Raw genomic sequence first — 25,123 nt, 5'->3', positions numbered from 1 at the left:
TTTTACTGTGCGCCTGAAAGTATTCAAATTAAAAGAAATCGTCATTTGGAACAATTATTGTCGTAACTTCCAGATCTTCTCATCAGCAGTTCTTGTATAGTATTTGTATTTCCATTATTGTTAAAAGAAGTGCTGATGAAGTGATGAAGAAGTTACGACAATTGCTGATGCAACTGACGAAATGTCGATAACTTTAGCATATCTGTTATACAAAGGTAGCTGAGACACAAACCGTAATTCATAAATTTATAAGGCAGCGCCGCGTTGTGTTAAAATTCCGCCTCAAATTGGGTTTACTGTCAAAAATCCAGTAGCGTATTGGCATTTTCAATTAGTATTTTGTCGTGAGTGCATGTGTTTTTGTTTTCTTTTGAGTTTCTCCTGAGTTTTCACGCGCTTTTCCTCATTTTATCGCATTAGTTCCTTGTACGGGTCATTCCTAAAGGTATCACGAGTGTTTTTGTGCAGTGATTTCGGCAAAAAAGTGGAATTTTCAGTGAAAACAGGAGCCGAGTGTCAACAGATGAATGCAACGAGTCATTCATTTACTGACTTTCATTCACAATTAATCGCACCTTTCGATGTCTAACACCTGGATTTTGCCCACAAATCAGAGGTAAATGTTCCGACAAAGCCCTCAAAGTATTTGCTCCTTTTGTGTGAAAATGTTTGATTTTTTGGCCTCTTTTGTGGCGCGAAATGCGAGAGACGCGCTCTCAAATGTTTTGTCGACGCTAAATAGCCCATTTCGGAGGCAATTAGCATCGCTAAATGCTCACCCATTGTTCTAACAAATTCCAAGAGATTCCCACTGAACCCCACTTTAATTATTGCTGGAGAATCGCGTGCTCGCCATAAAAGAGACTCCTCCGGAGAGGCGTCTTTTGGGGCTTGAGAAAGACTCTGAGACTGTGGGAAGTTTTCACGAAATGCCGCGAATATTTTTCTTTCAATTTATTTAATATTTAAATATAGTGTTATGTAATCCATAAAACTTTACTTTATTTCGTGTTTGAACCTGCCGAACACGACGAATTTATGATAATTTCTGAGCTGATTTGGGAGCGCATCTCAATTGGCGTTTGTCTAGATCTTCCGGCGACCTTCTCAACCCCGGCGATTGACCTTCTCTGGAATCTCACTCAATTCCCGCCTCTTTTCTTCGGACTTCACAATCTCCCTTTTCTACCTTCTTCCAAATCTCAAACACGAGAGAAATACACTCGTTGAAACTGGAATTAGAACATTTGTTTATTTCGGATCAGCACCCGAAAAAAAATTGTGTAACGGTGAAGAACCTTGTTGGAACGTCCACTCCTTCTTTCCGAAATACAGTAGACTCTCTCAAATTCTGACATTTGGAACCGGTATTTCATCCGAATTATAGAGAAATTATGGCATGAAACACTTTGTTTTTGATTTATAATAACCAAAAACGATTTTTGTTTATTTATTCCGAAAAATTTTTTTGTCAAATTAACAAAGATAAGTATGCAAAAAGGGCGTTCTTCCATATAGAATATGGAAAAGTTTTTTTTTTCAAATCGGCTGCTAACTGTATCTTGATAAAATTTGGCAAAAACGTGTTCTTCTTTGGTGCTTCCTTTACTAAGCTTCATTGTGGACCAGTGACAGTGCTTGACCGAGATAAGCTTGGAAAGTATTTTAACATTTTAACTTTTTTTCCAAGTATTATGTCCTTGACACACGTAGGACTTAAGCCGAGAGACTACTTAGTGAAAAATGATAGAAATGTGGTTTACGCATTATTTTGAAAATGATTACGCTTAGCCGTCTCTCGGCTAATCCTCAAGTCTGTCAAGGCCATATACATATTCATTCAGTTACTTCATTTTCAACCGCTTATGTCTATCGGTGTTGCGAACTTATGTCGCCTACTCTGATAAAAATCGCTCGTAAAAGTTTTGTAAAATCTCGTTGCCCCATATAGAAAAGTAACGAGATGTTTGGCTACCCCTGTCGCCATAGGGATTTTTGTAAAATCTTCTCATTTTCAACAATATATCTTGTTGATACCGGATACTGCACAATTTTTTACTAATAATATACAAAATCTTGTAAAAGTTTTGTCAGTATTCTTTTTTTATTCACCAAAAATGACGATTTTGTAGTCGAAAATGGTTTCTAAAGTACTATTTAACCATTTCCTGCCGACAATATATCGGTGTATAATTGCTATATATAACAAAAAGCATGAAAATCGTGATTATTATATCCACCAAATTGATAAACAATTTGACAGAAAATATTCCAAGACCATTTTGAGAGAAAGGGATAAAAATGAAAGAGAAAACGATATATTTTGCAACGCCATCTATTGAGAAATTCCCACGAAAACAAGATTTTGAGAAAACTTTTACAAGAATTTAGTTAATTAATTTTGGTGGATTCGGTTTTAACAGGAAATCTTGTTGAAAATGAAAAGATTTTACGAGAATCCCTATGGCGACAGGGGTAGCCAAACATCTTGTTACTTTTCCATCTAAATTGACTTATTATACAATTTTTTTACGAGATTATTTACGAGATATTTTTTCAGAGTAGGTTCCCAGTCCATACCAGTCGTTTCTCTGCCACTTTATAAAGCTGTTCAGAGTCTATTCCATAACGACTCAAAGCAAGATTCTGAATTTATTTCAATATTTTGTCCCGGATCTAGCTCGAGATAGCTCCCTCTTAATAATAGGTTGCATGGCTTTTTAACATTCCACAATCTTGTTTTTTTTTTTCAAATTAAACTGCTGTTTGAATTAAAAAGTAGCCCGATCTTAAAAAGACCGAATCAGTGAGAGTCTACTGTAGACTATACTTTTCTTACTTCTCCGGTCCTCCTTGTTAAACATTTCATAGATATTTGCATTCACTTTGGCGTTATGTTCGAAAAACAACTTTGGAAAACGGCCATTGGCTGTCATGGCAGCCCAAACAGTTACGAAAGGTAGTACTTGACCTTCGAATGACCTTTTCCTCAAATTAACGTATTCGATAACTTTATGCTTGTTCGAAAAGTACTCAATTGGAAAATTTTTGTGACTAGAAAATACTATATTTACAAAACCAATTGGTCAAATTAAGCAATTCCTTATTGTTCGTTCTGAAATTTGTAAAGCTATATGCATTAAGGTTGCTTTTTAATACTCGTCCCGTGAAGGTTTGCGATATCGTCGGTTGAATCAGCAACTATGCTAACTGCATTTGCTTTGAGTCTGCATTCGTTTTCAACAACACATTGCTGCGTGGCATTTGGAATGAATGCAGATACAAAGTAAATGCAGTTGTTAAACCGTTGTTGATCCAACCGACGATATGTCTGCTATTACATCACAGAATTCGTTTCGGGACTTTCGATCCCATGATAGCATTTCGCAACGCTGGTAGTGTCCCTTTAGCAAGCTATGGTTCATTTACAGGTTCTTGCGGTTTTCTAGCCAGATATTCCATAACCATAGTGTGTTTTAGGTTCATTTACGAACAAATGAAAAACTTAACAAGACTAGTCTTAATACCTGTTGGCCTACAAAATTGGGGAAATATGAGTAAGGCCCTTCCCAAATGATTAAATCACACGCAGATATTTGACTCTGTATTGTTCAATAATGGGTTAATTATACCATTTGCACTCTGTTATACTTATAAATGTCAATTTATGAGTTTATTAAAAATTTTGTGGTTCAATAAACCCTTATTTAGTTCTCTGCAACCTCCTCGTCTTTAAACATAGCAGATTCAACAGCTTATATGTTTTCCATAGCGGGGTTTAATCTCCCTAAGAGCGCTCTTAGTTCTTGGTGTTAGATATGGCGCTTTAGAGGGGTATCAGGGAATCAGTTTCGCAATAGGCAAGACCGTTGGCTCTTGGGCGGATCGATTTCTCGGCTCGATTCACTGTTGTAAGTTCGAGTCCCGCCCGGTGCAAGGATCTGAATGTCTGATTTAGACAATTTTCACATGTACAATAACGTAATATACTGCACAGCCTCGCCCAACAAATCCGGGAGCATGGAAGAAGCATTCACCACACTACGGGAAGGCGCTCCTGGGCGGTCTGCAATAGACTGAGCAGATTCTTCCAACACGGGATATGACATTGTAAAAATGATTACCTTGTAATAAATATCTCGATACGATTAATAATAGAGGGGTATCGCAAATTGGTGTCGTTCTGAATGATACCGCGCGTATAGTAACAGAGTGCCTAAGGTGCACGCCAGTTGACAAACTCAATCCCTTAGCAAGAATTGCTTTACCACGGATGAGGAGACAAATCAATCATCTCCAGTAGAGAGATATCCAAGTTTCTTTCTGAACCAAAGCATTGTCTTCATGGTCAAAAAAAATCTAGAGCAACACTGAATAGCAACCAATTTTACTGGTTCAAGGTGTGACTTAATAATTCAAACTAAGCCTTAGTCTGAACCCTGTATAGTGACCTAGAACCTAGACACTCTTACGACTTAGGCCGAGATCCGGTTTAATGTAATTATAATCAAAACAGTGCAGTGATTACATTTCCATCAGATTCTGGCTAATCCGTCTCTCGGCTTAAGCCAAGAAACGGCTTAGTTACTGGGAAACTGATGGTAATGTAGTTGAATCGTTATTTTGATTACAATTACGTTAAGCAGTCTCTCGGCTTAAGCTTTTGGTCTGTCTAGAACACAAGTCTTTGATTTGAAGGATCGGACTATATGAAATGTCTTAGTAAGTTATGTCATCTCTTGATTTTAAGTAATTTTTATTCATAATAATGCCTAACATGAGATCATAAGCATTATTATCGATGCAGAAACTTAAATGTACCACTTACCACTTTTTACTTAAGTTCAATTTCACTCTTAACCTCAATGTCACTTGTTTACTAGTAATCATATGCATCATATGCGTTCTCATTCTTTCGTACTTGACTGTGAATCAAGAATAAATTTATTGGAAATTTATTTCAATGATGATTCACTGTGACGCTGTAAATGGGGTGGAGAAAACTTAAGTCCATGAAATCTAATCGTCTAAGAATGTCTGTTTTTTCTCCTTCGAACCACGCACAAAAGTGAAAGAAAAAAAAAACAAATCCCGCTAGAATTTTTAACGATTGCCTCAAGTGCTCGGTGAAAGAAAAAGAAGTAAAGATATATCGAAAGGTGCTATCCCATGTGTTTTTGGAATTTTCTTTGATTGGTATTCAGGAGAATCTTCTTGGGGACGTGCTTTTTGTGCTATGCACTCAAGCGCAGCACATCATCAAGGTGATCCGGAAGATGAATGAAAAGTTTAGCTTGGGAATCGCATGTAGTGGGGAAAGTCCAAATCCAAAATTCAATTTAATTAATTCATGATGGTACTAGTCGTGCTAAGCCCAAAGTGTTAGCACGTTCAGCATTTGGAAGAATTTTCAACGGCGCGATGGCTGGGAAATTTGTCGTGGGGCGGAGGGAGGTAACACTTTGGTCTATTTGATAAGGTTTTCATTTCGTGACTGAAATACCAGTAAAGTGTTTGAGTGGAAATTGTCACTCATTTAATTGGAAACACTGTGAAATAATTGTGCATTCACTCCATAGTACATGTGGCTGTCATTCAGCGTTAATTGGTCAGTTGGAAGAGTCAAAGAACTTGTGAAGTAGAGGAGTTGGCAAAATGAAGCATAGAGCACTGCAAATTGCACAAAATTCCTCTACTTCATGCTAATTTGGTAAATCACTTTGGTTTTTGCTGCAAGATAGCATACCATCTGATGTTACTAAAAGAGGCACAAGAGAGCTCTTTTCCCACCTTTTGACGTTGTTCCCTGAAAAAAAAATAAAAGAAGTCCCATCACTGAGCTTTTGATTTAGTGAATTCGTCTCTGGTTTTAATTGAAATTGGAGGGAGCAAAAAGAGGGAATAAAATTGTGTAATTTATGCATGACAGAGTGTGACGGAGTGACGCATTGGTTGGTGGTCCCAATGGGCACAACTTTAATTTAGAATTCTACAAACATTGAACAAAGAAATGCAATAGAACGGATATTACTGAAGAAAGTCACATTGGAATCTCTCAAGATTCTGTTGGGATGTCTTTCATCTTCCCACGATCTCTTGAAGTGTTGTTCTTCCCGGAATTTGCCAATGAGTTTGAATTATGTTGCCAATAAATAACAAAATTCGTCTCAGCGTCTCTAAATACATTGAATATACAAAACTCTTTATGCCCATTAGATCCGCAAAATAGCTCAAATTTCAATTGTAAGATACTTTGAAATTTACTTAGCTGTTGTACTATGTCATTCGGATTTGAAACAGATTAGAATTGATGGCGTATGATCTGAAATAAGGAAATCTTTTTTACGATGCATTTTTGATGGACTTCTTGTCGGAAAACTGAGATTGCGACTTGTTCACTTTCTGTTCTATTGACCACTAAGGCCCGGTGGTTTGCGTTTAAACAAAGTCCCTAAAGGTCTTTGGATATGTCGTGAATTAATTGATCAAATGTGGATGAGAAGCGGTTTCTTGTTCTAGGTTGCCTGTGAAAGGTAAATTGGCTTACCTACCTTACTATACAGGGGCGATGATATCTTGCCCAACTTCTGAAATGCAGACCATTTTGATTATACTACCCATAGTACCTATAGTCACCTATTCACGTAACACCCATAGTCAGCTATTCGTCCATGGAGATGACCTACCCCTAAGTGGTATGATAGGACAACATCATGAAAACTTTTCTCACTCTTACATGAATATGTGATTTAGGGTTTGATACCTCTGGACTTTAGGGGAGATCGCTAATAGAGAGAGGGTACTAACTAAAAGATGGACAAAAGGAGAAACTAGGCATGGACAAGTAAGGTCCCCGTCTACGTTAGTAGATTCTTATCTCAACCCTAATTCCCATTCTAAGAGCTCTAAAGACACCAATAATTTCTTAGTTACGCGGGTATAATATTCTGATGGAAATAAAGCTAACTGTGGTTGCTGATATCTCAGTCTTAGAGATAGCGATAATGGTCCTAGTATTCTGTGACTCTAAAATCTTTCGGTGCTTCCATATGCTTCTTTGAACAGGAAGAAACTGTGGGTCCCTGAAAGAACATTTCTAAAACTAACTAAAACTAGTTCCGTGATATCTTCTCAGTGAGAATGTGATCAATAAGCACAAGAAATACTAAGCCAACCAGTTCGGTCTTCAACCTGCTAAACTAATCCTTGAACTAGACGATAAATATGGGAAAGAGACCTTAAATCTTAATAAGATGGCTAAGAACGTGAATTACCTTACTCTTAAGATACTGCGTTATTGGTTCCCTATTAAAAAGAATGAGTATCGGTATTGATACGATTTGCCGATACTGAACAGGGAGAGCAATATTCGCTTCTTGAACTATTACCCGGGTTTTGGGACGCAGAGGGGGTCAGATGTAAACGGAAATTTGCAATTGAAAAATAAATCAAAACGGAAGACGACATTACTGCTGTTGACATTCCAACTCAGAGCTCTGTTTGTCTCTATCAAAGCTCAAAAAATTAAATTCATACAAAAAAGAAGACGGGTACAATAGATTTATCAGTCGAATTTTTTTTTAAGCGGCTACGACCTAGTTCGAAATAAGGGGAACTACTAAGTATTTCTCCTTAAGTAGTCAAAGAACGTTCAGCGTAATAACAGTACGTATATGTTCTGATCACTATGTTTCGCGTTCGGCACTGTATTGTGTAAGCCACAGACTTGCCGATTACCAAATCCGGTGAACTTGTTCCCTATTGGCATCCTTTGATGTTACCATTTTATCCATGGAGATGGCCTGCCCCTATCACAATGTGATAAAATAACATCACTCCACTACCACTTCCCGGGGGCACTCAATGGGTCAAGTGGTAGAGCACTCGCTCTATGATGCAAGTGTCCCGGGTTCGAATCCCCTTTAGGTCACCAGGAATCTTTCTGGCGTTAAAGGTGGTCGGATTGCATCCGGTGAACTTCACTGCACTTGATTCCACGGGCATGGGACTGACAAAGTGACAACCTCATTCCGTACAAGAAAAAAAATAATAATGCATGTCTAGAAATCCCCTTGCACACATCTTGCACACATTATGGAAAAAGGTTTACCATCTCTGACTCGTACTATGATCATAGGGAAGTGAGGGTAAGAACAAAGACACGGATGAGAGAGTGATTAGTAGTCTCCGATTGATCACCGATCGCGCAGGATCTGTGACGCGTATGCAGTCCAGAGAGAGAGATGTTTTTTGCAGAAATGGGAACGGGAGGCAGGTTTATATCTCGTCCCTGACCCCTTCTGACCTTTTAAATATTATTGCCCTGGACATAAAGAACTAATTCCCACCTAAAGTTTGCAATTGTAATGTCGAACCTACCCAGCGAGAACAGTTAGGTGAAAGAGGTAGCATTTTCAGCATATTTTTGCTGAGTCGATTAGCAAAAATATGCTGACCGCTTAGCAATTCTCAACCGAAAAATGCTGACAAAATGGAAATGACACTGCCTTGCAAGTGTCGTTTTAAGATTAGCAGAATTCAGCTTGAATTCAAATCGGTTAATATTTGCTGCTTGCTGGATACTTTACTATTCTTTACAAAGATAGAGCATTAGCGTAAAGTTGTTGTACTCTACAGTAGGGGAGACTGGGGCAAAAAGTCACAAAACGTATATTTTATTTCTTATTTCGAGTGGCCATTTTTAATAAAAGGATTTCTGGAGAAAAAACTTTTCTGAAATTCTAAAATAGATAGCGGATTCGTATTCAAAGAATCCAAATTATTTAGGAAATATTCACCAGTGCATCAATTTTGGAATGTAGTCAACAATTGATATCTCTTGTAAGGAAAATATTTCAAAAACAGGCCTAAAAATTTCAATATCATTTATTTTCTAAATTCCTTGTTCGAATTCTAAGAAACTTACGACATTGAAGAAGGTCTATGGAGGCTATCTAGAAAAAAAATTTTGACCTGCTATCTTTTTTATCTTGGAAGATATTGAGTTTTGAATTTTTAGATTTGTTACTTTTTGCCCCAGTCGCCTCTACTTACCTTTTACTTTGAACACCTTTAATGACCTGAGATTCAAACCCGGAACTCTTCCATCATAGAGCAAAGGCTTTTCCACTTAATCCATTGTGCATCCATAAGACTCGTGATCACAATAAATTGTATAAACTGTTCTGTTGACGGTTCTGTTGACCGTGACTTCTGTAATGAAATGCTTTGAGCTAAGCTTTGTTGACATTTATTTTTGACATAATCGCAATATAATTTTAATCATCTCACTCGTTCTGGTACGCTGTTAAAAAAACATGTGTACAAAACAAAAGCAATTGAGTATTGCCAATAACGAAATCTTGGCAAATAAACAAATTAAAGAAGAGAATTTTGAAGCTCCAATTGCGGATACCCATTGGATGAAAGTGAAAGCCTAACTAATCCATAATTTTGGTGTATGACTCTGTGTTTATTTTTTTTTATTTAACTGTCGGTATTTGGCTCAATGAGCAAAATTATTGCATAAGATGAAAATACATGTGGTACCCATAATGTTGTAAAATTCATCTGCCAGAGATAGAAAGTCATAGCATTTGGCATAATTTATTTGCAATGATCTTTTGAAATGTGTGAAATTATTAATTAAAAATTCTCTGATTCATTTCTTTAAATTTTGTTTTGGAGTGATTTCAAGAGAAGGAAAAGTATCCAATTGAGTTGTAGTGATGAGACGAATGCTCTTATTTTGTGCCCCTTATTCTTCTCCGGAGTGTTAATTCACCAAAACACATGTTTTCACACTTCACCAATTGACGATATATGTATGTAACATAAATAATGAAAAGATAAACTACTATAAATTCCACACTTGACTCACACAGAAGAAAAATCTCCGATTTTTGTTGAAATACAAGCATCCAGCGAATGGAAAAGAAATCAACATTGTAATGCAGTGAATGATTCAAAAGAAACACACGAATAAGAGTTTGAAGAATTTATTCGCCCACTAAATAATTTTCAGATTAAGCCTTCAAATAGGCCAAAAGTCATAAAAATAATACTTATGATGTCATTTCTTGTTGTTCTTCAATAACCAAAATTTAATCTGAAGCTTCGCAAAAACCACCCGGAATATTTCGGCTCATTAAATCCGCACACATTTACATATTTCTGTATCATTCAGACCATCTTAAGATTTCTTGTTTACCCAAATGACGAATCCACGAGAAAAGAATACCATTTCACGCTCTTCTTTTCTACAATTTCAAAAATTCTCAATGTTCTCTATACCATACAATCACGATTCAGGAATTACGCTCTAACCACGCTTAATTAAAATTTTGATAAACTTTATTGTCCATGCATTGAAACATTTTCCATGATGTTTCATAGGATTGAGCGGCATATATTTCATTTTTTCCCAAAAAAAGATAAAGTAAAAATACAGTGATAAGGCATCTGATGTACAATGATACTTGAAACCAAATGGTAATACCCATACGGGTATGTTTATAGCTTCATCCAAAGAATAATGGTCAAAATGGACAAATGGTTGTGGAACAATGAAGTTTAAATTTCAACCAATATTCCTCTTTCTTAATGTTCTTTGGAATTTGGGAAAGAAATAAGCATTTGGGAGAATGGTAATCGATATGTCTGATACGGGTTAGAGGATTATTGAGGAAGAAACCAAATTATTGAGAAGGTTTTAGGCAGAAAATTCAATATTCAGGTACATAAGGGAAAGTGCCCATGCTTCGTACGATCCCAATCTTCGTAATAACTATTTTTTTCTATGTTTCTCGATAAATGTGATTCATCGCTTTCGTATTTCAAAAACTATGAACAATGTCCTAGTTTTTAAAATATATAGCGGAGTTACATTTATTCAGAAACCGAAAAAATAATCATTTCGATGCTTAGGATCGTACGAAGCAAGGGCACTTTCCCCTACATACAATATTGTCGAGTTCATTGGCTAAATTCATATAAACTTAGACCTAGACTTCCGACAATTTTATCTAAAAGGATCTGATGTTCGTTATCAGAAAACCTAACGTTTTCACTTCTTATGGTCATGGTAATGGCCCTTGTTCGTGCTATAGATATAGTTATCTGACAGCGGAGGCAGCCAAAATCCCAAAAGCCAAAATCCTGAAAGCCAAAATCCCGAAAGCTGAAATAGGCTTTTGACCACTTTTGACCTATTCGGGATTTTGACATCTGACAGATATGCTAGAAATCTCGGGATCTAAAAATCCCGGGACCTAAAAATCCCGGAACATTGAAAATCCCAGGACCTTGAAAATACCAAGATCACGAAAATCCTGGGATCCCCAAAAACCCGGGACCCTGAAATTTACGGGGCCCCGAAAATCTGGAACGGTATCCAGGGATTTCGGAATCCCTCCCGGAGTTTCATTTTTTCAATGTTTGGTCCTGGAAGTAATCCAGATCCAAAACAGTGTCGAAATCCTGGGATCCTGTATTGAAAACCCTAATATCCGGAGCCAAACTAGATATCCGGAGGAATTCCTTCTTCCTGGTTTATTAGTTAAATTTCGTATTTGGCATAGGTCGTCCGGACCTACATCTTGCAAGCCCCAGATTTGCCGACTACTAAACCCGGCTGGCATTTGACAATTTAATATCCTGTGATGTCACCTTTTCATCCATCGAGATGGTCTACCCCTGTGCGTTATGAAGGGACAACATCATGGTATGACCATGATCACTTTCCTCCTTTGCACGGATACGTAATTAGGGTTTGACACCCCTTGATTTTAGCGGCGATTATTAATAGAGAGAGAGTACTAATTAAGAGGATACCTTCAAGCCGATATGGATTATTTTACACTCTTTGAAAGGTATTTAGATTTCGTACAAGTGTGATTCAGTTTTAATTAGTTTTGAATCTGATTTAAAACAATTTAAAAAAATGTAGTATAAGTACACTTCAAATCCACATAAAGTAAAGGCCCTGTAATTGGCCGGTACTTCCACTCTGCCAGTGAGGTTTTTTATTCAATTTATTATTATTATTATTTATATTATTTAGTTGTATTAAAAAACTTTCGCCTTTGACTGTATAGAGAGGCTCTTACGTTTAATTTACAAATAAAAAAACCTGCAAATTATTATTATTATTAAAGGATAAAATAGTTAAACATCAAGAAATCTCCCTAGATGGCAATGTCAACTGTTCCTAATTTTTACTTTTGAAAGTTTCAATTGAATTTTTGACTTAAACAAAAAAAATTTGAAAACTTTCGTTTATCTTGAAGCTTCTGCTAACATATTTCACTAGCTTATTTGAAAGAAAATGTAAAAGTTACCTTGAAAATTGAAAAATACGGAGCAAGATGAAGAACACCTTTACAGCACGAAATGTCAAGAGTATCTAACGCGGGGAAGCGCACTCTTGCGGTTTTCACTCACATATCGCTTTGTCAACAGTTCATTAAATTCAAAAATCGATACAATTATCGATAAAAATTTCCATGAACGTCGATAAGTCGAGACAGGAACCAATAGAAAGAAAAGTACTAAAGAAATGTACTAAAGTGCTTTTGAGAACATTACTGTTCTCAGAAGCACTTGTGAACAGTAATGTGCAAAAAAAAACAACATGTTAGTTTTTCATTGAAATAGCACCATAGGGGAATGTGGGCATGGTTCGCACAGAGTGAACCTTCAAACGATGCGAATTTTCTCTTTGTTTGCAAAGAACTGGTTTACCATTTCTCATCTCGCCTTATGAGGTTAATAATCAACTATCGTATGGCTAAGACGTGACGACCTAGCTCTTTACAAACAAAGAGAAAATTCGCATCGTTTGAAGGTTCACTCTGTGCGAACCATACCTACATTCCCCTAACATATTAATTCCAATTAATTGCTTTTTGACATTGACATTTCGGGGCGAATTGGCGAAATTTATTTGTAGTAGTCTCGCTCCTCTTACGTATTTTATTAAATATGTTTTTGGAACATGAGTGAGGAACATGTCTAGCCTAGAATTATATATTCTTTATTCGTTTTAAATTGTCAGATTTATGTCGTAGCCTGGATCAACAATTGCCATAACTTCACCTGTATCAACAATTATCGTAAGAATATAGAAAGTTACGACAATTGCTGATTCAGTTGGCAATGCTTGCAATACAAAATTAATTTGGTATTAGGCACTATATATTGCTCATGACTGATAAAATTGATGCTTAAATAGCGTTTCGGGCAGAATATTTCTTTGTTTTGCTCAACAATGACCTCTGGAATATCCCAATGTCAATTATATACAGAAAATTCTTCTTTTCGTTTTTGTTTTTGGTAAAATTCCCCACTAACATGAAGAAAATGCTGTGAAAATGTGTGTTTTTGGGGTGGCTGAGAGTGAAAAATGTGATCCAGACACGAGAACCTCTCTTGCAGTGATGGTTAATTATAGAACATGGAAGATGGGAATCTTGGTGGAGAAGCACTACCATAAAACTCACTCATCGGAGTTTGCGATATAAAATCTGACATAGAAAAGCGTTCCGGATGTTGTTACATCGAAACATTTTTCGTTACACAAACTAATTGGAAATTGGCTTAAGAGAGATTGGATTACCTTTTCTTTGCAATGTAATATAGTTTTTTTTTCTCTGAGTGACACAAGAAACGTTCTTTTTTTTTGTTGAATTAATTCTCCTGATCTTACTTGCTGGTGCTTTGTAAAATTTGTGACGGGAAACTATAAAAATTGTTTTGCTATCAAATTGGGAGAAAAAACAACCTCTAAAGACCCCCAGATACAATCTTATCAGTGCGATAATGTTTGTGACACGCTTTTATTGATTACATATTACAATTTGTTCCCCTTGTGATAGTTTCTTTGGGTGTTGGGCGAAGGTGACAAAGGTTGTATATGGGAGAAAGAAATTGTGTGACTGCGAAGTGAAATGTTTCCTAAATATTTGTGGTTGAAGCAGGTGCAGAGAAGTGATTCAAGATACTGTGGAGGTGTTTCCTGGCAAGCTATTTTACGCATTTGCCCAGACAATTAATTAGGAGAATTTGTGTTCTAATTCATTAGGGAAGATTTTAAAATAGATTTTGAAGTTGAATTATGATTTATTTTAGTTTGTTTTGTGAACTAGATTTAATTTTTATGAAATACATTATGTGAATGGTATTTTACTGATGAGAATCGTACAAGTTTGTAAGAGTATGGCCGTTTTGAGGAGTTCGAAGTTAAATGCTTAAGGATAGCGGCTTCTGATTTTCGGGGACACCGACGTTTGTTAACACCATCCTATCCCCTGCAAAATCATATTTTGTAAAATCGACCATATGTTTTTTTCGTATCAGATGTAGTCTGATCGGACATACATCTTGCCGGCACGCTAATGGCTTTCAATAACACCTCATACCGTTCTATTTTCAAACTTTCAAAGGTTAGACACCTCTTATAACCTAGCGAGTACTAATTGCTAACCGATGTCAATTCGGCTGAAAACATATGTATTTTCAACTGAATTCTGCTGACCTTAAAATTAGCACTTTTTGATCGAGAACTGCTGACTGGTCAGCATAATTTTGTTGATCGACTCAGCTAAAACGGCTAAAATGCACTGCCAACGCTAGATTTTCCAGTTAACTGTTCTCGCTGGGAGAGGAGTATTTTTCAACTGACATAGGTCTCAACTAGTAATTCGGGCTAACTTAACCCAGCTGGGTATCTTGGGTATAGGCTACTAGAAATTATACAGTGCATTTCACATACTTAAGTACCGTAATTTCGGGTGACGTTGTCTCTTGCGAGTGACTTAGCCCCCTCTTGTTCGTTAGCTTTTCTTTAATTTTATTGTTTAAGAACGGTTCTCACCGATCAGTTATGGATCGGTAAAGACCATTCTTGAAAAGCTTACGAACAGGAGGGTGTCATAGTCACCTGCAGGGGCAAAGTTATTCACACTTACGGTATCCGATATCTGAATCGTTGATATCCGAATGATAGCTGTCAAACACTACTGGACAAATTGAAAACAAAATTCCATTCCATGTACAGTATTAATAATTTATTCAGCAAAAATTTTATATTTGTAAAAGTCACGTAAACCTGAAACTGCTCTACCCTCTTCTAAATTATTTTTTTTTCGTTTTCAAGACACATAATTCGTTAGTTATATCATCATTCATCGTAACTTCCTTTTGCCAACTTTTCAAGAGACGAAATTTTACGTTCAACTTTACTTATCTTGAAAATGTCACTAATAAACTGTAAGTGAACTCAAAAGAAAGTGATTTAAAATCTAAGATCCGAAGATATATATCACAAGAAGTACAGACTGATTTTATCGTAAAGTGGTCTTCAGACTAGAGGTTTAGCCTAGTTCCCGAAGGTCTCAAAATCTCCAAGAGCATTCGCTTTCAATATGTAAATCCTAATTCAATTTTATCCAAAAACCTTGACCAATAACCTGTTAGAGAAGTTAAGCCATTTGGCTAAGCCTTATACGAGCTTCAGGCCTAAGACTTAGCCATATGGCTTAACTGCTTTAATTTCTTATCAATCACGGTTTTTTTTGGAAAGAAAAAATAACTTAGGATTGAATTATTAAAAATAAATTACCTATTAGATTCTCAAAAAAAAAACCTATACAATTGCTCGCTATTTAGGATTTTGAGGCCTTATGCCGAAAATAGACACAGGCTGATCCTGGAGAATACTCAGCTCGAAAAATTTGGTGGTAAAGGATCAGCCCAAACTATCATACACTGAGGATTTAGGATCAAGGATTAGCGTTTACAGCGTAAATTTCTATTAAATCTCCACATTTTGATTGCTGAAAGACTTCTTAAGTTCAATATCAATGGATTTTTCATACAGAAAGCTGCACTCTGACCTTCTCATTACTCCAAACTTAATGCATTTTAAGATTTTGAGATATTGCGTACCATTACTCTCCATGTTTTTTCACTCAATTGACAGTTCGAAAGGAACTCAAAAAACCCCAAAGTGGAGCTTTTTATTGTCAACACTGGCGCTGATGTCGCCTAATCCCCGTAATTTCACTAGACCTCATGAATTTAGAAGATCAGCCTGATCCTCCAAATTTTAGGCTGATCCCTGAGTGTATCGACACCAATCCTCATTTTTCAGGCTGATCCCTAAGTCGATCCCTGTGTCTATTTTGGGCTTTAGGGAACTGGGCTAACCCTCTAGTCTGAAGACCGCTTTAGGTCTGAAGCCCGTGTAACTTTAAATGTTTCTAAAGCCGTAACTTTAATTCATGGAGATTTTAGATATTATGACTCTTTTCTAAAATGCAAAATGTTCGTTAGAACGGAAGTTACAGCAAATGTTGATTAGAAAGAATTTCTATTTCATCCGGAAAATTGGCATATGCGCAGAAGATTTCTTAAAAGTAGTAAAGAACAAAAACGTTCAACTGTACATAAGATATGCATTATAAATAGGGTAAGCCTACCAAATTCCGACCAGCTTGCAATTTCGGACACATTTTTGTTCCTCGAACATCCATGAACTTTCAGTTTTTGCATACTCTAGAGATTATACAATATAAAAAAAAACGAAAAATGTTACTTCTACGAGCGAGATGATGTGAAAAAGACATTGAAAGAATTCCGGCAGGGCAAAGAACTGTAAGAATGAAAATGGCCGGAATAGGTTATCAAAGCTATGTCAATTTTTCTATTCATTTTAAATTGCATTAAGAATGATTTTAGAGAAAATATAGACGATAAACTGTTTACAAGGTTTCAAGCAACACTCCTTATAAAAAGTATTAAGAATGTTCAAGTTGTATTTAAAAATATATTTCATTTCAAACTTGAGATTTTGAAGCTTGCATGCAACTATGCCGAAATTTGGCACACTTAATAATAACTTAATAACTTAACTTAATAATAATAAGACTTTTTGTCCTCAGTTCTTGAATAAATTGTTAAAATATTCTTGAATTTACTTTTTTTTTGATAAGTAAGCGTGAAGTGTTTTCTTTAATTTGCAGTGTTAAAAATAGTATATTTTAAGGCGCCTTCAAAAAATGATTTAACACTTGGTAGACAAAAATGCATTATTATTTGTACATAATCCGAGGGGCTCTTCACCAAAAATAGAAGTTACGACAATACTGGTAAATAAAATAATTTTCATGTAAAATAGTTTTATTAAGGTTAATAAGTTTCTTTTCCTCAAGTGAACTAAATAAATGATAATGCGAAACCCATGGTAATGAATTTAACAGAGCTCTATCAGATATGCAGCTCCCCGATATTCGGGTGACAGCTGTCAAATACATGAGACAGTCAAAAAATCTCCCCTCTCGCATGGGTTTTATCCTAGCCCCTGGCTAAAGTTTTTTTTTTATATGAAGCTGTTTGAAGCCAACCCAGAAATTGCTTTCAAATTCAGCTTACACTTCGAGTTACGAAAAACTTTTTAGATGGAAATATAGAATATGTATTTCTCTTTACAAGGCACAGAGTCCTGTGTACAAGGCACACCTCAATTGGGATATATATCTTGTAACGGTCACGAGTGCAGAAAAATTTCCATACAAATTTGTATGTGAATGTGAGAAAGTGGCTTCAACTTTGAAGGCCAATTGCCAGGGGATACGTTTTATCTGTCCACTTTCGTTTCCAATCACCCGAATTTTGAGATTATTTTAATTGATATGAGATTATTAAATTGTGACAACTTAACCTGTCAATTTAAAAAAGCTCACTTATAAATTAAGCTAAATTATTTCGCTGCCATTTGCTACAAATCTACAATAGTTATATTCTTCTCCAATTTTGTTACTTTATATTTTTACGGAAAAACTTGCCGAAAATCTGACAATCAATTTCTTCGCGTGAGGGCGCTGTTTTCACCCGCAAGTGGTGCTGGAGAATTGATAAAAATCACATGGACAACTTCATTCATTTTCTTTCTTTTTATTAAGTTTTTGTCGATAGAGCCGGACGACTATGTTTTTTTAGTAGAAGTGAAACAAAATAAAATTAGGGAATTTAGTGACATTGACAGTCAATTTCACCGCATGATGGCGCTGTTTTCTATCGCGCGTGGCGCTGGTAACTGTTCTCAATTTTCCAATCTAGGGCTTCTTTGATTGTTTTTTTTTTGTAATATGGAGCTCACAATTTCCTTTTAAATGGGATAATAAACGGTTTTACGTTCATTGAAGGTTTTTGAACATAAGAGTAAGTGTGCCAAATTTCGGCATAGTTGCATGCAAGCGTCAAAGTCTCAAGTTTGAAATGTAATATTTTAAATACAAATAGATTTTTTTATTTTTTCTTCTGAAAGAGTGTTGCTGGGAACTTTGTAAAGAGTTTACCGTCTCTATTTACTTTAAAATCATTCTTAATACATTTTAAAATGAATAAAAATATAGACATAGCTTTGGTGCTCTATTTCGGCCACCTTCATTCTCATAGTTCCTCGCCCTTCGGGAATTCTTCCAATATCTTTTTCACGTCATCTCGTTTGTCGAAGCTACATTTTTTGTTATTCTTTTGCATTGTATAATCTCTTGACTATCTAAAATATAAAAGTTCATGGAAATTCGAGGAACAAAAAAGGTGGCCGAAATTGTAAGCTGGCCGGAATTTGGCACACTTACCCTACTATTTTGAGAGTTTTTGTCCATTAGTGAGATGTTTCTTTTATCCCAGTTATCTAATAAGATCAAGTAAAATATGTGATAATTTTCTCCACATATCGTCGCATGAATCATGAATTGTCGTATCTGCAAGGCTGTTGCATAACAGATAGAATATTTCTTATTATAATACCAGGGATGTTCATTGAAAGTTTGATTGATTTATTGTAGCCTCTTTAACCTTTTGGGTTATTATTAAACTTGTGATTTAAGGTGATTCACCTCTCAACTCAAATATTCAACAATTGATACCAAAGACAAGGCTGATATGAGGTTTCTAATCCTATCGTTTTCTCTTGTATTCAGACACTCTGACTCATTCTTTCTTTTGTTTATGTCTGACATAAGTCCCAAGAAAATCACACTAGTCAGCAAGACTTTTAGAAAATCATGGTGTATGATCACATCAGGAGCATCTCTATGGTGTTCATTTAAATAAATATTTAAATTCGATTCATTTAGGCTAATCGGGTTGGAGAGTATCTTAAAAAATTCCGTGATCTTGCTGCTGTTCAAGATCAGAAAAACAAGAAGATTCAAAATAGATCCATGAATTAATTTCTCTTTTGCAGATGTCTCTAAAGAAATCGGATCAACAGGCGATTGGCAGTGGACTCCGAGTTGCTGCCGGAGAGCCCCATTTAGTGAGCCTCGGTGGCGGACGCCTAAGTACAGCTGTGACAATTCATCATTTACCAATTGGTAAGTACAAATGCTCTTCCATTGCATGGGAGTTTGTAAGAGAGAAAAAAATGCATTTGAATAAGTCTTCGTGGCTACGATTAGCTGACCATGAACAATGTCGAACAAGAGGTAGATTATGTTGTTTGATTGCAAAAGCAATTTTCCATTTTGTTACTCAAAATCCAATTAAAAACCGTTGAGCTTCACTTCCAACTTCATTCGTCTCTCCTCTCGCAGAACAATCAGATTCACTTTCAAATTAATTGAGCCGATTTTATGGGATTTCTTTTCAGTTTTTCATTTTTTTCCTCACTTTAAAATTTTATATTAAAGAAAAAGGGATTTTAAAAGTGCTAAATACATTTTTTGCCCTTGGGATAATATTTTCTTTTTTTTTAATAAATGTTTATATACGGTCAAATGAAAGTACATTCTTGTATTTTGAGGCCCTAAATCACAATTTCTTTCACATTTTTTTTTTTTGTAAATTTTGTCAATCTCCCTCCCCGAAAAGCCTAAAACAAGTGCAAGAGAGTCATAAAAATCTTTCCATTTCTTTGGATTTGGGAAGACTTTCTTGTTTAACATGATGCGAGAGATTAGAGTGAAATGAATGAGGTGTGTTAAGTATGTAAATAGTTTTGTTATTTTTTTTTCTACTTTTCCAACTTGAAATGGCCTAATGAGTTTCTCCTCGAGCCCTTCTTCTGGAATTTCTTTTAAAGGAAATGCCACAGATTGTTGTTTTTCCGTGAAATAAAACAAGGGGGGAAGTGTGTGAATTATCAGTGAAAATTCTACATTGTTTTCGGATGTCAGGGATTAAGAGATAGTTTTGACTAGGGGACATTTTTACTGTTCTCATCTGTTGCGGTTTAAATGAAATTTAAAATTCTTTGATTGGGCTGAAACTTCTCCGAAGGCTATTTTCCAACATACCTGAGGATGACTAGTTTTTTTTCTTTACCGGTGGAATGTTTTGCAAGCTTAGCCTCTTTGCTGATAAAAGATCAGCTGAGAATTATATCAAAAAGAAAACAATGATTTGACTAAATTTCTCATTAGTTTTTCACTAACTAAACCGTTTCTCGGCTTAAGCCAAGCAACAGATTAGTCAAAAACTGATAGAAATCTAATCTCCCAGCGAGCACCAACTGCTAACCAATTTTTATTCAGCTGAAAACATATGTTTTTTCTGCTAACCTTAAAACGAAACTCGCAATATTGGGTTAGCACTTTTTCTCCAAGAACTGCTGACCAGTTAGCATAATTTTGCTGAGCGACTCAGCTAAAATATGCTGAAAACGCTGTTTTTGTTATACAACTAATATTATGCTCTCTGAGTTGATCATTATTTTGATATAAATGGTAAGCTGTCTCACGGCTTAAGTCTTAACTCTTTCGCGTCACATTTTTATTCAGAAGGTGAATTGATGTAAAATTGAGTTTTTCCTAATGCTTTATGATCAAATATAATAGTTCTGAGATAAAAAAAATTCCATTGCGTGGAAACTTGGAAAAACTCCGGGTCATATATGACCCTATTGTCCGCAAGGGAAGTATACATACCATTGTAGTGCCGTGGTTTTTTTGAAAATTGAAAATTTTTCTCCAAGTACACGTCCACCTCAGGAAATCCTCCAGTCGGATCGGTCCAGCGGATAGTGAATAACACAGGGTGTTGGCACCAAAAGTATTTATTTCACTTCTTGAATTACAACCAGTGATCTCAAGAGAAGTCACTGGCAACTGAACAATTATACTAAATTCGGCAGCCCTTTTATACCATAATCTCAGCTATATAAGACACTGTTCTCCAATCATTGAACCCTATTTTTCTTACTGTTGTTTGCGATATGCCCTTTTTTATTTTACTATTGGTTGTGTGCTATTTTTGGCTCTATTTTTTTGTACTGCACCTGCACCCACGAAATGTGGACATCTCATAAATTATGATCGTAAATTAGCTCTGCGCGATGGCTCTTTATTTTTTTGTCATTCTCCAAGTGAGAATTTCTCCATCGAACTATTTTTAATTTGTCTTTGGTCTTGATCTTCGTCAAATCCCATAAATTATCTTCGCAGAGTGATCCATAGAATATGGATCATTACAGATCATCTTAAATTCCGCCCAATATTCTTACAGAGTGATCCATAAGATTTGGATCACTACATTCCTTTCCCCTTAGAAGAAGGAGGTTCGGGTGTTTCTTTGTTTTTTGTTTTAGGGAAAAGTGTCTTTTAGATTACAAATATATCTGAGATTACATAATTGTGTTTACAGTTCATATATTTATGGCTGCTGTTACAATCATTTGGTTTACTTTTTTTTATTATTTATATAGAGGTGTTAGTATAATATATTGAAAATGTTGAATATAAAATTTGGTTAGCATATGATTATGTATTTTTGAAGTATAATGTCTTGAAATTAATGTGTCTCTTTTTATAACTGATTATAAGAGTATGGTTTTCCCTGATACATATACTTTATTAGAAGTATGTGATACTATGTAATATGTATCTAAGGAATTTTATGTAGTTACTGCTTTGTAGTTGCAGCAGAGAACTCGTTTCTTTTCGAATTGAAAGACTTTGAATTTCTACCAAAACTTTCGACTATTGGTTTGGGTCTTCCTCGCTGGCAATTACAGTCATCTTACAATTTGAAATTTTGCCTTTAATCTGCTAACAATACACTTTGCTACTTTAACATTTATTTGAGACTTTTTCATTAATTTTAAATTATTTCATAACAAATTTTCACTCTTCGTTATAATGTTTTTGTATAACTGATATTTGATAGTAATATGTGATAATTTGTTTATAATTTGAAATAATATTTAATTATAAAATTTTTGATTATACATTCTTGTGATAAAAATTTTCCTTTATAATTTGTATATATATATATATAAATATGTCCCGGGGGACCTCCTCCCCCCATAAGAAAAGCATTTATGCTTTCACATATCTATATATATATATATTTACATTTATGTATATATTACTCCTGTATACTAATGTTTTCAACTATCTCCTTTAATTATATTGAGATTTTGTTTTTTTTTTTTCTCTTTTTTTGGTCCGAGTTTGGGCAGTTTATAGCGCGTCCATGATTAATCCAGATTATATAGAAACAAAATTAAGCGAATACATCGGATAATTAAGCGATTCTTATTTAAAATTATTGAATTTTGAATTTGCGTACAAACAAGCTTTCATTATATTATGAAGCTGCGTAGTACTACTTTTCTAAGTAACATTTCTATTGTAATTCTTTTCGAAAATTGTTTTGAAAACTGTTCCCTAGAGATGCTGATTAGTATGTTTACAGTTATTTAACCCTCACGAATCTTTTGGGATTCTGGGTGCCACTGAGTAATAGTGGGAAAATATAGATGTTCTGGGAAAAACATTTTTTTCTAATTATTTAGAAATAATCAAATTCTTGTGGATGTTACAAAAGGATGCTTAAATTTAAGACCTTTTTTCTAGAATCCGATTAAATTCTGGACTAAAATAATCTTGATACAATGATAAAATGGGCATGCAGGATATAACTACGATCGAGAAGAGTTTAAGCAGCATATAACTGCGAAGAGTTTAAGGAGGATTTAGTGAATTTTATTTCATTCAAGTGTTGGAGAATAATAATAATAATAATATATAATGTTGGCACAATATTCCATGAAGGATATAGGCCTTACCACAAGGAGATTTATAGACACGTTTTATTTTTTTTTTTATACGGGTCAGTCTCATGCCCCATGGAATCAAGTGCAGTGTAGCTTACTGGATGCAATTCGAACATTTAATGCCAAGAAAATTCCTGGTGACCTAGGGGACTCGAACCCGGAACACTAGCATCATAGAGTGAGTGCTCTACCACTTGACCCATTGAGTGCCCATTGAAGGTGTGGGAGAATATATGAAGTTAAATGCTATGTTTGAGTTAATATTTTTCGTAGTCAGGGAATTCAGGGGTAGGTTTTGTTTTTTTTTTTTTTTGTTTAGCAGAAACATTTTCTAAGAACACAAATGACTCGGATAAGCATGTGAGCAATATTCCGATAATGGAAACGACAATAGTTTTATTATTTTTTTTTTCTTGGAGGCTTCCATACTTTTGAAAATTCAAAAAGTATTTGGTAAACTTCTTGTGTCGTCAATTTGTTTCTTTAATATTTTGAGATGCTTTTTTTTTACTAAAAGTTATTAGTATCCTTTTTATAGGAAAGTCCATGTAGAAGGCTTGTAAAGGCTTGTAATCATTTATTTGTTATATGGTGTAGAAAACGTTAACAGAATTTACAGGGAACAGATGTTAGCGATGGACGTTATCATTAACTGCTTGGCATCTATTTTATGCAGGAATTCTTTACTAGATATGCAATAAGTTTTGTTTTCTGACTGCAGGAATATTGAATTAAAGTATCATCTTTTACGATACACTAAATCTAAATCTTGCATCTGAGTCCAGTAATTTCTTTCAAAGGTGTTGGATACACTATCATGGTCATTGGTTAGTTATTATTTCACGAAAGGGTGCGTGAAGTGGGTAAACTTTTTTAAATTGTATATACGGATTTTCTTCAGTACAGTACGTTAATTGAACTGTTCTGTCTTCAAGGTAAAAGATAGTAATATTTTCGGGTAACTGATATCATTTATTAGTTATAGATTAAAATTGAAGCAAAAATTCTTATGTGTTATGTTTTACCGAAATTTTTATATAATTTAAGAATTTTTGATCCATTGTATTATTGCAAACTTAGCTCTTGATCTTGATAGTTTTGAATATTTTCGCAAATATGAGAAATATTTCTGTATAAATGTTTTTTTTTTTAGCTTCAGATACTAATCCGGACTTTATATTGAAAATCTTTAATTTTTAAATGACTTAAGTCTTCATATAATATATGAAAATGAATTTATAATGCATTGTACCTTACAGTACTTCCGATTTTTAAAACAAATGAAAGAAGATGACAAATATTTTCAAATAAAGCTTCATTTTTACAGGTGAACTTTTTTTACTGCAATTTAATTTAATATTTTATTATTATTGTTGGAAATGCGAGCGCTAACTGGCGATATGAATTTGAAAGTTTGTTAATGTTATTGTGGGGAGGCGTCAACCTCGAGGTAGACCCAGGACAAGGTTGCTGAATTAAATTCAGAATCTTGCTCTGGAGCGCCTTTGGATTGATCCTAAACATCTTTCTGAAGTGGCGAAGGGTCAATTAGTGTGGGCTGCTAAATTGGATATCATGGACCCGCGACCATAATAGGGATAAGCGGTTGAACATGATGATGTTGATGATTATTATTATTTTTTGGATAGGTTTAACTGTTACTTGGGAGAAGATCTAGCTAAGTTTTTAGTCAGGAAAAAGAGTTATTTGACTTCGTAGGTTGATTTGAAGAATTTCAGTATGGCGATAGAATGAATTTTGCTAACTCAATTACAGATTGTAAACCCGTAAAATAGCTTGAGATTTGTGGAAGCAAACGGAGTCCATTTGAGATTTAAGTAAGAATTGAATTATATAGTCTGAAGAAATGAATTAAAATGTGGGTTTATGTTGTAGTGACAATCAACGCGCAAAATAGTTACTCAGTCATTGAGTCAGTCGCCATTCTGTTTCAAGTCATCGGAGTTCATCACGAGTGAATCCAATGAATCCCTTGATAAAAAACAAGTATGGCTTACTAACTCTTGAATTTATTTGACCCAGAGGACTTGGTCCATAATA

General features: G+C 35.1%; 1 protein-coding gene across 2 annotated transcripts in view; it reads left to right on the top strand.

Annotated features, from left to right (window-relative positions):
- The first annotated feature begins 318 nt into the window (after positions 1-318).
- The window catches only part of LOC129802165 (pleckstrin homology-like domain family B member 1), a 67,976-nt gene continuing 43,171 nt past the window's right edge, over positions 319-25,123 (top strand). For both annotated transcript variants that reach the window (XM_055847784.1, XM_055847783.1), the window contains exons 1-2: positions 319-616; positions 19,253-19,382. In XM_055847784.1, the coding sequence (XP_055703759.1) occupies positions 19,253-19,382 (130 nt within the window). In that variant the 5' untranslated portion in view covers positions 319-616. The remainder of the gene's footprint in view (positions 617-19,252; positions 19,383-25,123) is intronic.

Source organism: Phlebotomus papatasi, chromosome 2, assembly GCF_024763615.1.
Source record: "Phlebotomus papatasi isolate M1 chromosome 2, Ppap_2.1, whole genome shotgun sequence".
Classification (NCBI taxonomy): domain Eukaryota; kingdom Metazoa; phylum Arthropoda; class Insecta; order Diptera; family Psychodidae; genus Phlebotomus; species Phlebotomus papatasi.
Note: the sequence above shows the minus strand (reverse complement) of the source record. Positions and strands in the feature narration are given on the sequence as shown.